The sequence below is a fragment of the Rhinolophus sinicus genome, linkage group LG06, assembly GCF_036562045.2.
Source record: "Rhinolophus sinicus isolate RSC01 linkage group LG06, ASM3656204v1, whole genome shotgun sequence".
Classification (NCBI taxonomy): domain Eukaryota; kingdom Metazoa; phylum Chordata; class Mammalia; order Chiroptera; family Rhinolophidae; genus Rhinolophus; species Rhinolophus sinicus.
Window position 1 is genome coordinate 119,473,663 of NC_133756.1, and position 14,088 is coordinate 119,487,750.

Here is a 14,088-nt window from a genome sequence, read left to right on the forward strand (position 1 = left end):
TCCCATTACTGCAAGACAAAAAGATATATATTGTATATCTATCTATCTATCTATCTATCTATCTATCTATCTATCTATCTATCTGTCAATCTATCTATAGAGAGAGACCTGGTAGGATATACATCAAAATGTTAAGCAATAATCTCTGGATGGTAGGATTACAGGTCATTTTTATTTTCTTCATCTTCTTCTTCATATCTGTGTTTATTTTCCATATTCTCTAAAATGGATGTTTTTCATTTTTATAATGAGACATTTATGCTTAGTTATTTTTTCAAATCTCCTGATAGGATGCAATATTCAGAGCATCAGTTACGAAGTTTTCTTGTTAAAACTTAACTTAAATCTAGGCAAGCTTTTAGAGCTAACTTTCAGTTTGTAGGAAGGGGACAGAATACCATGTTATACAACACCATGAGAAAATAATCAGACAAATCAAGAAGAGAGGATATTCTACAAAACAAGTGGTCTGACCTAATCAAAAAGTCACTGTTGTAGAAAAAAAGTGGTAGAACTGTTCTAGATTAAAGATGACATAATAGTGAAATACAAAGTGTGAAACTTCATTGGCTTTTGGTTATAAACAACACTCACGAAAATTATTTTGGGGACAATTGAGAAAATGGATACAGTTATTAGATGATATTGAGACATTATTATTAATTTCTTGAGTGAAATCATGGTTTTGTGGTCTTTTAACAGAATGTAGAGAATGTCCTTATTTCTAGAAATGCATGCTGAAGTATTTAAGTATGAGGTATGATGTCTGATAGCAAAATGTTAACAACAGTTGAATGTAAGTGGTGGGTACATAAATGTTCATTGTATATTCTTGGGGGAAAAATTATTTATTACACGACTGTAAGATTCCAAATGGTAAGGACTGTATCCTCTTAATTTTGTATCTCTAGCACCTAAAACACATTCTGGTACAATAAATACTTGTTGAGAGAATGAATAAATAAAACGAAGCCCGTATTTTGAGATGCTGGGCTTTGGGGCTTGTAGAAATGGTGATTCTCTACACACTGAATCCATTTTCTGAAATGATTAACAGATATAAAACCTCTTATACACTTCATGGCACATATTAGGCACTTGTGTTATTACAGTTCCCTTCTTTACTCCCATCATTCCTTTGCCTCTGATACTCTTTAGACAAATGACTAATGTCATTAAAATCCAACAACTGCTTTGAAATTTCTCACTTAAGAGACAAAGCAAAAATGGCAAGTCATTGGGTTGAAACAGATTAAAATGTATTGAATTAGTCAGATCAAATGGACATTCATTTTGAACAAAACAGTATAAGAAAAGCCTTAGCCTGTTAGATGATGGACATGAACAATAGGTCTGGACTAGTGGCAGTAAGTAAAAATAACAACAACAGCTCTTATTATAAAAACAACACTTTATGTGTTTTATCGAATTGCATCTTCAAATAATTCCTTGTAGTTAGTACTATAATTATCCTCATGTCTTTACAGTGAGGAAAGCAAGCTATGGAGAGGTAGCCAAAGGTCACAGACTATGTGGTAGAGTATGTGGGAGAGTTGGAATCCAAACTAACTACAGAGTTCTTGCTCTGAACCACCACTTTATGTTCTCACCCACTGTCCTATTCCACGTGAGGGGCAGGGTTTGGTTCCAGCCACTCTTCTCAAATATATGTTAGCATCCTTCTAGACAAAATTATTACAGAGTGTTACAGAATCACTTAAAGCAGGCAGACTACATCAGGAAATAAGAGCTTACCTGCAGAACAGATGGGATTCTCTCCTGAAGTTTTAAACCTAAAAAGAGGGAGAGAGTATGCTGAATACAGTTAGATACCCACATTTTACTTGCACAGTTATCAAAACTTCTATACTCCTCACTAAGGATAAGTCAATGCCAGGTATTTCCTTATTCCCTCCTTCCCTCCTTTCCACATTTTTAAGTACCTGCTATGTGCCAAACAATGTACTAGGTTTTGAGGATGCAAAATCAAGTAAATGCCTCTATCTATGGTCTAGTTAGGAGAGAGGTACTGTATATAAACAAATGTGAGCCACAATATAGTGCAGACCCAGAACAAAAACATACAAGATTTGGTAGAACACAAAGGAAAGTGTGGTCATTTCCACCAGGGAGGTGAAACTATTTGAGCTCAGCTTTAAAAATGAACTGTTCTCAATTATTTACCCTTATAGGTAAAGCATTCTAGGCAGAGGTATGAAAGTGGTATGTTTGGGAAACAGCAAGCAGCTGGATGTGAGTGGAACTTATGCAGCAGGGAAGGGAGCAGAGTGAAAAAGGTAATCAGGGACCAGGTTATGAAGCCCCTTGCACACTGTGCTAAGGAGCTTTGTCTTTACTATGTGTAGGCAGTGGGAATCTCCTGGCAGAATTTAAGCACAGGAGTGATATCATCAAGTTTAAGTTTTGGAAAGTTAACCCCTGACAGCCAGTGAGAAATGAATGGGAAGATGTAAGACTGAGGCAAGAGAACCAGTGAGGGGGTTCTTGCAATAGCCTTGCGTTGTTAGAACATGCTCAGGGAGGATGGAGAGGAAGGGACAGCAATGAGAGCCAGACTGGATACAGAAGTCAGAGAACATAGAGGAGAATAATATGGCTGATGGGCTGACTAGGTAATCAGAGTATTTTAGTTCAGCATCCTGCGAAGCTTTGAAACTAAATTGTGGAACAAATTGGAGATAAAAGCAGGTCTGTGATTAAATGCTGACTCCACTATTTCCAAACTGTGACCTCAGGCAAGTTGCTTTATATCTCTGTAACTCAGTTATCTCATCTTTAAAATGCAGATAATAACATTTATTATCTGAGTTCACTGAAAACTCTCTGAGCCAGTTTCCTCTTTTGTAAAATGGCAATATTTATATTTGTCCTGTAGTGGTTTTTTGTGAAGATTAGAGAGAACATGTAAAATGCCTAGCATGGTGCTATTGTAAGTACATATTCATTACTTGACAGATTAATGACGGAAAAATAGATTAAGATGGAAAGGGAATAAAAGGAGAAAGGTTTCAATAAATGTAAAGGATTAAAGAAATCATCCAAGCTCATAAGTGTCATGTGGTCCAGGATAATATACAAGTCATTGTTTTACATCACGAGGCTGTCACATGTAAGACACTCAGTGAATATCTGCTGAATAGAGAAAGAAATAAACTACCAAATGCTCTTCATTACCATCTGAAAAACAATGGGGAGGTAGCATACTATATATGCAGAGGAATGAAAAAAACCAACAACCCTTGGGTTTGAATCCTAATCCAACTGATATTAGCTGTGTCATCTTACAGCAATCAATTAACTATTCTGACCCTCAGTTATACATAAAATTGAGATAATGTCACCAGGTCACTATGAAGATCTAGTCATCCATTAAACAAATATTTATTAAATACCAACTACGTGTCAGACACCATTCTAGGTTCTACGGCTACAGCAGGGAACAAAACTAGCAAAGTCCTTATCCATATGATGCTTATGTTCTAGTGGGCAGGGTGGAGAAGACAGACAATTTAAATATATATACACACAGACATATATTTAAAATGTGTCAGGTGGTGATACCTGCTATGAAGAAATAAAGCAAGGTAAGGGCATAGAGATTGATGGAGGGGGGCATGTTACATAGGGTAGTCGGGAAGGCCTCTCTGATGAGAACAAAGTAAGAGAGCAAGCCATATAAATATCTGAGGGTAGAATGTGCACAGATCTGGGGTAGGAGAGAGCTTAGATCCTCAAGAAATATAAAGGGAGCTAAAGCTGAGTAAGTAGTAGTAGTACATGATGAGGGAACAGGTTATATAAAGACTTGTAAGCCGTGGTAAGGATTGTAGATCTCATTTTGATTAAGATGGGAGAATTCTGAGAGAGAAATAACGTGAGCTAACTTGATTTTAAAAGAATCATTCTGATATTAGTGTAAAGGATAGAAGACAAAAGTGAAAGCAGGGATACCAGTTAGACGGTAGGATGATGGTAGTTAAGAAGATAAAGTAGCTGGTCCCTAGCGAAACAGAAAGTATGAGACCTGACACTGGAGGTGAGAAATGGTTTGATTCTGTAATATTTCAAAAATAGAGCCAACAGGATTTGTTAAAGAATTGGATGTAGGAGCACTTGAAATCTTGCTCCCCAGCATATGTTGTCAGTTTGGCTCAAATAAACTCACAAAAATTTTTAAAAAAAGAATAATAAAGAATTGGATGTAGAGTGAGAAAAATAACAGTGTCAGGGATGACTTCCAGAATTTGGCCTGAACAACTAAATGAGTGGAGTTGTCATTTACTGAGAATGTGGAAAGAGCAAGACGGCAGGGGAGTTCATGCTTGAAATGCTTACTAGACATGTAAATGGAGATGATGGAAGAAAAGTGCTGTGTGAACTACCTAGCAGAATGTAAATATTCGCTATATTCAACTACTGTTATTAATATCCTTACCTTAAGAGAGGAAAGGCTTGCTTAAAAATGGTATCGTTCCTCAGACACAGCACCTATAGCAAAACAGCCAGATTAGGACAACATTAAGCATCCATAGACTTCCAAGCACCTCTTCACAAAGAGGCTAGAAACCCACAGTACACAAACCAAAGGTTGTTGTCTAGCAAAGAAGCTGTCGTATAGTTAATACCAAACATGCAGGCAAACCAAGGTCATCTTTTTTCTTATTCCACCCACTAGCGAAAATGCTCAAAAAAATAAGAGCCCCTCTCCCATGCTGCCTTTTTAAAATCCTATTTCCCCTTTCCAATTTGATGTATTTTTTTTCTAATATCAATCAACAACTATTATGCTTCTGCCAAGCACAGGCCTATGTAGGGACTTTCTTCACACTTCCGTAATTCTCAAAACACTACAAGGCAATTTTACGGGTGAGGCAATTCGGGCCCATAGAGGTTATATTCCGAGAGATTACAGCTAAGAAGTAGCCAAGAGGACTGTTTTACTCCAAATGGCTGTATTACAGCACACTGTCTCTCTCAATAATAATAACAGTGATACCAACATCATCAAAACATTAATAAAGAGAAGAGGCAGTGGCAGTGGCAGCTTCCCTCCCTAAGATTCCTCCTTCCCTGCTTATTTCAATCTCACTCAGTAGTATGGCTTTACTAACAGAGTGCTTAACATAGAGGAGGTATTTTTGTAAAGTAACTAGATAATAAATACTAAATGTCCTTAAGGTTGCATAACATAAAGAGAAAATCCTGTCCACTATGGGTAACAATTTCAGTTCCTTCAACATGCATCTGTTAAAAGACTTTTCAGCAAAAACAAAGGAAAGGCTGAGAAACTGTCACAGACAATAGGAGCCTAAGGAGACATGACGACTAAATGTAATAAAATATCTTGGATGGGATGCTGGAACAGAAAAAGGACATTAGATCAAAGAAAGAACTACGAATAAAGTATGGACTTTAACATACCAATATTGGTTCATTAATTATGAAAAATGTACCATTACTAATGTAAGACAATAATAGGGAAACTTAGATGTGAGGTATATGGGAATTCTCTGTACTATCTCTGCAACTTTTCTGTAATTCTAAACTATTCTAAAATAGTTTATTTTTAAAAAGACTATTATGTGCCAACTACTGTGCTGAATATTAAAGGGCCTATAAAAGCAAAATGGAACAACATGGATGAACTCTGAAAACATTATGCTAAGTGAAAGAAGTCAGTCACAAGGGCCAAATATTGTATGACTCCATTTATATGAAATACCGAGAATAGGCAAATCTATAGAGAAAGTAGATTGGTGGTTGCCCAGGGCTGCGGGGCTGAGGAGCTGGGGATGACAGCAAAGGGATATGGGGTTTCTTTGGGGATGAGAAAAATGTTCTAAAATTGATTGCCGTGATGGTTGCACAACTCTGAATATATTAAAAGCCACTGAATTGTACATTTTAAATGAGTGAATTGTATGGTACGTGAGTTATATCTCAATAAAGCTGTTAAAAAATGTAAGCACAATCCATCTCCTATAGGAGTTCAAGTGGCTGGAGATATATATGGACATACATTTGTATTAAACAGCTAAGCAGTACTGCAAGCATGATGTGATTAAGTCACAATAGCTGGTGCAAACAACAAGCACCCCCGGCAGGAAATCCAGGTGGAGATGGCCAGAAGAAGTTCTTACCTTTTGGGGTGTTAACAGATGTTGCTGAGAATCTGCTCAAAGTCATGAACCTTCTCCCCAAATACATATAGGCATGGATATACAAAAATTTGCATACTATAAGAGATTCGCTAGAATTCTGAACATCATCCGTAGACCACTACGCTAAACCAAGAGATCCTCATGGGCAAAGGTCATGTCATAGTCCTCTCAGGCACATTGTAGACATTCAATCACGTCTTGTTTTGGTGAATAAATAAATGATCAGCAAGAAGTGAATAACCGATAATTATTGGTATTATTTATTAAGCACCCACATCTACACTTGATCTTAGCCAAAAGGCCGAGAAGCGGAGCACCCACATTTATTTAGTGCCAATTATATGTCAAAATCATAATTCCCTTACTGGATAAGTATTATTATCCCATTTTACAATTGAGGAAATGGAGGTTAAGTAATTTACCCAAAGTCAAACAGGTACAATCATAACTAGCATAGGATCTTAGGTTTCTCTGACTCCAAAGCAAATAATTTTCTCACTATTTTACACCGTCTCTTACATAAATGAATGTGTTAGTACTTAGGAAATTGGGGGAAGGGGATCAAATTTAGGAAAAGTCTCCCAAAGAATGTGAAGTCATGAAGATTGGGAAGGATATGAATAGAGGAAGGGCAAAGTACATAGATGGTCCTAAAAATCACAATTAAATCAGATATTAAAAGACTGTAAAGTATGTGGGCAATATGCTTAACCTAATATTGGCCAACATAAAGGATAGAGCAGGCAACGGTGAGCCCCAGGAGACAGGAACTCCAGCCAACTCCCCCACCACTGGCCACCATCCTGTGGACCTCGAGAAGGAAAACATCTGCAAAGAGCTCCTCGTGGTTAACTAGGCCCAAATTCCTAATTAGAGTCTAGCAGCCATTGCTGACAGATGTCTCTTAAGCACTGTGCATTTCAGGGAAAAGCCACAGACTGAGCTGCCAGCCTCTTGCACTGTTCCAATCAACCCTTATAAGAGAGCTCCTGGCATTGTATTTCAACCAATGGGCTGGGACTTGCCCCATCCAATCACTACTGCACAGCTGTAGCCTCATTTACATCTTTACTGACCAATCAAAGCAGCTCTATAAGGACCAATCAGAATGTGCAATTCCAACAAATCAGGTTGTACTATTTGGACCAATTAGACTGTTGGGATTTGGATTCCTCATTTGCATAAAAATGGACCAATCAGGGATGGGGTAGGGACTTTATATAAGCAGGCCTCCCCTTTGTCTCCGTGGAGTGCACTTTTGGCTTCTATTGGAGATTTGCAAACTGTTCATCTGAATAAAGTTTCTACCCCTTTACCGCATAACCCAAATTGGGGACTCCTGTCAGCACTGGATTGGTGGCAGCAACCTTTTTGCCAACAACATCTCGTCCAATACGTCCCCTCTCTAGAGTTAGAGCCGATGACGCTACGGTTCCTCCAGGCCCAACATCTATCAACCAGGATAAACAACAGAAATCAGAGTAAACAGAATACATTCTTAAATGGGTCACTTCATACAGAAAAGATATTGGATGGGAAGATCTTGATGAGACTGGTTTTTCCTCACTTTAATTGTTCAGATTTCTGAGTCTCTACAATAGCAAAGGATTTAATTGTCTAAGAGCCAGGCTTAAAGGTTGACAGCTTCCTGGAAGACATTCAACTTGTGGTGTGAACACTCCCTTTCAACTCTGGCTAATGTGCTTCCTCTCCCCTGCAATGCTCGGCATTATTTATCAGGACAAAAGTAATCTATTTTGGGACTGTATCCACAAATATCCCCTCTTTCCAGTCAGCAAATGAAGAGCAGCTCCAGCTCTGGAGCCAATGAAAGAGAAGGCGGTGATGCTAGTGAATGAATGAATGAGGACACAGCTGCTGCAATGGGTTACAAAAATAATTGTCCCATGAGCTCGGGAGCCAAGAACCGGGAAAGGACTGCACTGCTACCAGGGAACTGAAGTCACAGGGCAAAACCTATAATGTGTGAGTAGCTTCAGACACCAGAGCCCCCGGGTGGGTGGTGATAGCAGTGGGTCAGGGGCCCATGACTCAAGCAACTGAGAGCTGTTTTATGACGATTAACAGAATATATTTATATATTAACAAATATTATTTAAAATAGGATTGTTACTTATTGAGTACATAAGCATTTGTGCTAAGCATTTTACATGTACTATTTCAATTAATCTTTATACAAATCATCTGATAGAGAAGCATTATTGCGATAACTGCCTCTATTTTATAGAGTCAAAGACAGAGGCTTAGGTAAATTGTCCAAAGTTATAAGCTTGGTAAGAAGTGCCAAGAATTCAAACCCAAGTCTGACTGAATCCAAAGCCCACATTTTCCATTCTTCCACACTGCCTCTCAAAAGAGTGATACCAATTTATATTAGTGAAGTTCATATGTTAGTAATAATAGTCTCAATAATCCTATCTTTTGTTGGGCACCTGCTATGTGCCAAACATCATTTCCTTAAATGTTCACAACCATTCCGTGAGGTAGACATTTCTACTCCCATTTTACTGTGAGGAAAGCAAAGCTCAGAAAGGTGAATTAATATGCCCAATGCACATATCTAGTTAGTGGTGTTCTAGCTGACTTTTTCCTAAGTTCTTTCAAGTTACTTTTGTTTACAGATTTTCCTTTGGCCATTCTCTTCTGAATATGTTTACTACATGGACTATACACTGAATATCAAAGTCTGTGTTTGCATGGAGTCTTTATGGCAGTTAGGAGCAGTTTATGAATTCACACAGACCTGGGTTTGAATATCAGCACTTCCATTTTACTTGTTGTATGATCTTTGGCAAGTCATTAAGAAATACCTGGCCTCACATTCTAATTTCATTTATATGAAATGACCAGAACAGACAAATCCATAGAGACAGAAAGCAGGTTAGTGGTTACCGGGGGTAGGAAATGAGAAGTGACTGCTTATGGGTACAGGGTTTTCTTTTTTTAGAGCAATGAAAATGTCCTGGAATTAGATAGTGGTGATGGCTGCACAACTTTGTGAATATACTAAAAACCACAGAATTGTCCACTTTTAAAGGGTGAAAATTATGCTATGTGAATTATATCTCAGTATTAAAAAAAGGAAAAAAGAAATATCTGGCCTCACAGCATAGCTGCTGGATGGCACTTCTAGACCACAGCTGAGCTCTGTTAAGCCCAATTCCCTAAGTTCCTCCAGGACTAAATTAACTTTCAAAATATCTGTGGTCACCTCCTCAAATGCAAGTCTACTCCTGTATTATCTCCCCAACTCCCATCCCCATACTCCTCTGCACACTCTCCCTTTGTCCAAGCCCCTCTGCTTCTCTCCCTCCCAATTTCCTCAGGACCATCTGGAATTCCCAGTGTGTTCTCATTTCAGGGCCTCGGCACATGCTTTCCCTATCTAAATTCTATCATTCTTTAAGTCTTAGTCATGTAACATCCTCAAGAAAACTTTCCTGACTGCTCAAACTTACTTAGATCCTGCTCTTATACACTCACACAGCACCCAGGATCTTTCTTTTGTGGCATTTATCACAAGTTAAGTAATTATATGTTTAATTAGTCTCTCTGGCTAGTAATATACGCTCCATGAAAACAGAAACTGCTACGTCCCAGCATCTAGCATACTCTGACACATAGCAGGTGTGGAATAAATATTTGGTGATCAAGTTAATAAATCCCTCTCTAAAGAGGTTATAAGTAGATCTCATAGAGTTGTTGATATGATTAAATTACATAATAGATAAAAAGGGCTTAACAAAAAAAGGGCTTAACAAGTGCAAGGCACATTATTAATGGTTAAATCAGTAACAGCGATGATAATGGTAGTGCTTGTTTAGCTCCTCATTTATTAAATTATAATTTATAATACCTGCTGAAGATAAAACCATGAACAAAAATAGAAAAATGTCCCTGTCCTCCACTTACAGTCTAGTAGTAACCATGATATAGCCAACTTCTCAATGCATTTTCCTGGGCTTTTGGACTCCCTACCCTTCTTGGCACTCTGAAATTTGTATCCTCCTATTTCCTATGTTCTTGTGTCCTCCTAATTCATGTCTGTTGGTTTATCATTTGCTTTAGTCCTCACCGCTATTTGTTCCCTGTTATCCTTCAATGTTTTCACTTGAACTACGAGATCAGTCCCCAGAGTTGCTCCTTCTGGACTGTCATCTTGATCAATCAATATGTTTTCTGGGGTGTGATGAACATCAGCATTACTGTCTTAATCAGATCTACCCTGCTCTATTACTTCTGTTGATCCAAAGAGGTACATGATTCCACCAGTTTTATTCCAGTAAAGCTGAGCATCTCACTCATCTAAAATTTGAGACGACTATAAGCTAAGAACTTCTTAGGGCCCCAAAGAAAGAGCACTGAGCTAAGAGTTTGAAGTTCTAGTCTGAGCTCTACCATGTTCTTACCATGTAATGTAAACATTGGTTCATTCACTTATTCATTCAGTATTTATCAGGTACCTACTTTAAGCCAAGTACACTGTAGGCTAAGTACATACAGACATGAAGAAAATACAGTTGCTTACCCTCAAATCTTTCTAGGGAGGAGAATAGATGTGCAAATTATTATTACATTGAATGTAAGATCAGTCTAATGGAGTGTATAAGTTACAAAGATGGAAGGACTGACAACTGGGAAGGTTTTCATGCTTCATTTCCCAGATGAGGAAAACCAAGATTATTACCGAATTAGGGAGATAGAAAATATTCAGAAAAGGAAAGGCAGTGGGGTCTTAGAGAGGTAGAAAATTTAGGCTCCAGTCTTAGTACTACCATTTAAGAGGCTGTTGCCCTATAAGCAAGGCATTCATTCATTCATTCATTCATTCATTCATTCATTCATTCATTCATTCAGGAGAACATTAGAGAATCTGTTATGTACCAGGCACTGTATCAGTAGTTTTCATTTCCGCATTTTGCACCTGCTATGATTATCTCATAATATTAAGAAGATCAAATGAAATTATGGGGCTGGCCCGGTGGCTCAGGTGGTTGGAGCGCCGTGCTCCTAACGCCGAGGTTGCGACCAGCGACCAACTGCCTTAGCCGGGGGCAGCGCAAAGCTCATAATACCAACATGGGCCAGGGAGCTGTGAGCTACACAACTAGACTGAGAAACAATGGCTTGAACCAGAACGGGGGGTGGGAGGGAGAAGGGGGGAAAAATGAAATTATGAAAATGAAGCAGTTTATTAACTGTAGAATAATATCAATATTCCTACTTGTATAGTCCTTCACACCTTACAAAGTACTCTTACACTATTTTCTATAATCTTTTAGATTATAAACAACAATTCCACAGAGTGGGCATCATCATCTACATTTTACATATATGAAACTGAAGCAGAAAGAGGTCCAATAACATTCCTAAGGTTATATAGCTAGCAAGAGATAGAACCCAGGTCTGACGCAGATCCCATTGGTTTTCCTTGTAACTGTAAAGTATTAACTAACATTTCCAGAAAGGCTGAGACAAGGATGGTTACAAGACTGCATGATTAGGTGCCAAAACATAATAGCATTTGGGAGTTCAGAAAATAAACAGGCACATTAGCTGGAGTGGTCAGAAAGGTTTTACGGAAAAGATGAGATGAGCTGGGTCTTGAAGGATGGAGCATTTGGATAAGTGGTGAGAAGGGTGAGGGCACTCCAAGTGAGAAGGCTCCACAAGATCAAGGTCAGGAATTCAGCATTTGACAAATAAAGAGGAGACTATCTGGACAAAGCAGCAGGGTAGATGGAGGAGTAAAGTCAGTAACAAAGGAGTCTGGAAGGAAACAGTGGCATCAGAGTTGGAAGAGCCTTATATTCCCTTATATCTTCACGTGTTGGCCTAATGACAGATTTTCATGGGCCCTTCTGGAGTATAGAATGGTCAAAAATATCCCTTGAAAAATGATCTCTCCCTTTCAGCATCCCTCAGAATCAAGGCAAACAGAGCAGGAGAGTGAATTCACCAATCTGATCATCGTTAACAACAGAATTTTGACACTTTCTGATATTTTTCTATTCTCCTTTCACCAAATATGGCCAAATTCTCACAGTTTGTCTAAGGTGAACAACCATGAGTTATTTCATACAGAGTGAAATGAGGTTTGGGCTCTTAAGAAAACAAAACTAAAGAAATTCAGGGGCTGCCCTAAGATAACTACCAGTAGATCAATTAGCAGTAATTATCATGCTAATCTATGCATCGTGGAAATATAGTCTCTGCAATTAATGCCTAAAATAAAATTTTAACATAAATTGCTAAAAATAAGTCATTCTAAACACCATGAAACAATTGCAAAAGCACAACTGAAATCTGTTCAATCTGTTGAGACAAGGGAAGGCCTAGGAATGCATTTATGGTGGTTCATATGGCTTTACTGCAGTCGCTTAAATAAGGTTTTATAAGTAATAATGTAGTTTATTACTACCCTTCCTTTATCGCCAAGTAGCCTCACATCCCCATCAGTTCAGCAAGCCAAAAACAGTATTCTTAGAAAAAATTCTGGAAGTTGATGACTTAACGCAGAAATAAAGCGACTGCTCAAGGTCATACAGATTATTGGGACGTATTCTGGAGTCGTGATTCCCACAGAGGGGCTCTTCTCTTTCCAGTACAATGGGCGGCGAGAGTTGCTCACGGCAGGTGCGTGGCGCGCGGGACAGTGCGGCCGAGTGCGCCGGGAGCAGAGGGGAGGACGCGCAACCCTTTGATTACAAGGCACCGCATGTGCTGCCGGGAAGAGCCTTGTTCTCGCCAGTGTCCCTATCCGGATGTCTGCAGAGGCTTTGACAGCCGTGGCCGCATCCCAGCTCTGCACTTCCGTACCACCGCCCCCGCACACAGCGTGCGCGCAACCTACATTACCTTTACCAGAGCTCCGTTCATCTTTTGCTGTGACGACCTGTTAACTGCACAAGCTGAAGATCGGGCCAAGCAGCCGCAATCCCTGGGCGGCTGAAAACACTGACGGAACGGCCTAGATCTGGTCCAGTAACAATAACCGACCGAGACTCACTGAACTCCCGCAGCAGCTTGGTTCCGGCAGCTTGTGAGACTCAATGTCTGGAAATCCCTCGCAGACTCCGCCCTCACTATACAGCTCAAGTGTCACCTTCACTTTCTCCAGACAGAATTAATTGCGATTTCTTGTTGCTCAGATACTTTGAACACAATTCTGCTGTGTCGTCTACCATACTGTGTATTGTTACTATCGCCCATGTTTAATTGTGAGTTCCTCAAGGACTGAGATCCTGTCTGATTAATTCATTACAGCTTCTAGCACTGGACGTGGAAATCTGACTTCTAACCACTATTTAAAAGCTGACCCTAAATGAACTTTTCTGACATTCAATTGCCTCATAATAATTGATAACAGTTTTTTTTACTGAGTGAGCCCGTGTACAATGCATTATGCTCATTGCATCACTTAACTGTGATTTGTCTCTATAGATGGTCTCTTAGCAACTCTGCCTCATAGGAGTTAAGGGCTTCCTTTGGGGGACACAGATCTACCTACCTTTGTAGCTCCTTGGAATTTCATTATAGGAAGGATTGATAACACATAGAATAAAAAATCTTTTTTTTTTTTTTTAGAATAAAAAATCTTGGCAGGGTTCCTGACAACAAAGCAAATTCCTTATCACTGAAGCCCCGTTTATATTTACCAATTTTTACATATTTTCCTTGCTAAGAACAACAATAATAAACAAAAACAGTAGCAGCAGCAATAACAGCAACAATAAAAATAACTGCATATTTGGTATTTCACTTGATGTTTACTTTACGAAACCAGATATTCCCTTCATACACAAGAGTTTTTCTGTCTCTGTAATTGGAATTCCTCATTGCTTTATACTTGTCTGTTTATGTCTTTGTCTCCCTACTAATCTCT

At 38.9% G+C, this 14,088-nt stretch overlaps 1 protein-coding gene across 1 annotated transcript in view; it reads right to left on the minus strand.

Moving 5' to 3' along the window:
- MRPL48 (mitochondrial ribosomal protein L48) overlaps nucleotides 1–13,231 on the minus strand; it is a 53,732-nt gene extending 40,501 nt beyond the window's left edge. The window contains exons 1-3 of the mRNA XM_019744399.2: nucleotides 13,062–13,231; nucleotides 4,457–4,509; nucleotides 1,756–1,793 (exon numbers count right to left, since the gene is read on the minus strand). Of these exons, the coding sequence (XP_019599958.2) occupies nucleotides 1,756–1,793; nucleotides 4,457–4,509; nucleotides 13,062–13,082 (112 nt within the window). The 5' untranslated portion in view covers nucleotides 13,083–13,231. The remainder of the gene's footprint in view (nucleotides 1–1,755; nucleotides 1,794–4,456; nucleotides 4,510–13,061) is intronic.
- Between the last annotated feature and the right edge of the window lie 857 nt (nucleotides 13,232–14,088).